We start from the raw sequence: 1,334 nt of genomic DNA on the forward strand, positions 1-1,334 counted from the left end.
GGGGCGGGTTAAAATGCTATGGGAATTGAATGTAAACATGATACCCCTACCTCAATAAAAGATCTATATCTTTCAAATCACGTTTCTGTTTTTGTTAAAAATAGTATTCTATAAAGGTACACATATCAGTGATTAGTTACATACAAAAATTTGAGTAAAATTTAGACATTTAATTTTTTATCAATATACGAGGGGCCGCAAGTCACCTCATCCCAAGGACCATGTTCCATAGAATCAGGAATATAAGCAGAATTTTTTATTCTTCTGAATTCAGAACTTGATATATAGAGTCTGTCATTGATTCTTATGCATGCATTCTCTGTAGATTCATTGCCAGTTTCTGTCAATAATTCCAGTAAAGCAAATCCAGGTGGACTTTCCGAACAAACACTGAGAATCAGTGTTTTTATGCTTAAGTCATAATTCTGAGCCTGATCCAAGTCCCAGATTATATTGTGGTCTTTTCGCCAGGTCATCAAGTCTATATCTGACTCCATTAGCCTGAATCCTTCCTTAAAACTGCCACTTATTATCGTTATCGTTTTTTCACTTGTAAAAATTACTTGATTTTTCACCATCTCGTCCATGTCTAGTAGTTCTCTCCTCATGGTCACTTGTTGAGAGGTCCCCACTTTGTGGCACAGTCCCACAAACACAGACTCGGATAAATGCTGGATATCCAAATCACTGTTAAAAAAAAAGATTGAATACCCTGTTAATTTTGCGTGAAAATAATTGAGTTAACAGGGTTTTTTGATAGTGTCTCTTTAATGTGATAAGTTTAAATGAATATATATCACGCCGGGCATTCGGATTCACACTTGAAACTTGAATCCGATAATAATTAGAGACAGGGCAATAGTTTTAAAAATTAAGATTTTAGGTATATACTGGCGGTATATGATACATATAACTATTGAGTAATTGTGTATCAAGGTCTAAGTATACAGGTCGTAATCATTTTTACTTTTCAACAGTCCTCAAGATTTACATCATTATAGTTTATAATCTTAAGAAATGCGTGGTTATAATCATATTCATAATAACATATACAAATCTCACTTTTATACTTACATCCAACTATAAGAAGCCATTTTCACATTATGTTCAGGAAAGAGGAAGAATTCTTCAATTTGAAGAGGAAATCCCTTGAGTAAAATAATCTACTTGTTTTACTGTGTAAAATAAGTAATTTCTAGTTTTTAACATCATTTTATCTTAAATTTAGTTGTCTTCCACAACAATGTTTATAGATATCAATGAACACAGCAGTTGTGTTTCAAATTTAGATCTCTACACCATATTTTATCTACAATTTAAGTAATACGTGAGGC

General features: G+C 32.5%; 1 protein-coding gene across 1 annotated transcript; it reads right to left on the reverse strand.

Moving 5' to 3' along the window:
• Positions 1 to 206: 206 nt before the first annotated feature.
• On the reverse strand, positions 207 to 1,101 carry LOC134270457 (uncharacterized; the record flags this gene model as incomplete). Its single annotated transcript, XM_062752675.1, has 2 exons — positions 1,075 to 1,101; positions 207 to 687 (listed from the first exon to the last, which is right to left on the reverse strand). Coding segments are annotated over exons 1-2 (501 nt in total), but the record flags the coding sequence as incomplete, so codon positions are not given.
• Positions 1,102 to 1,334: the final 233 nt, after the last annotated feature.

This window comes from Saccostrea cucullata, unplaced genomic scaffold (genome assembly GCF_032062105.1).
Source record: "Saccostrea cucullata isolate Sc308-1 unplaced genomic scaffold, CSIRO_AGI_Scuc_v1 ctg3146, whole genome shotgun sequence".
Classification (NCBI taxonomy): domain Eukaryota; kingdom Metazoa; phylum Mollusca; class Bivalvia; order Ostreida; family Ostreidae; genus Saccostrea; species Saccostrea cuccullata.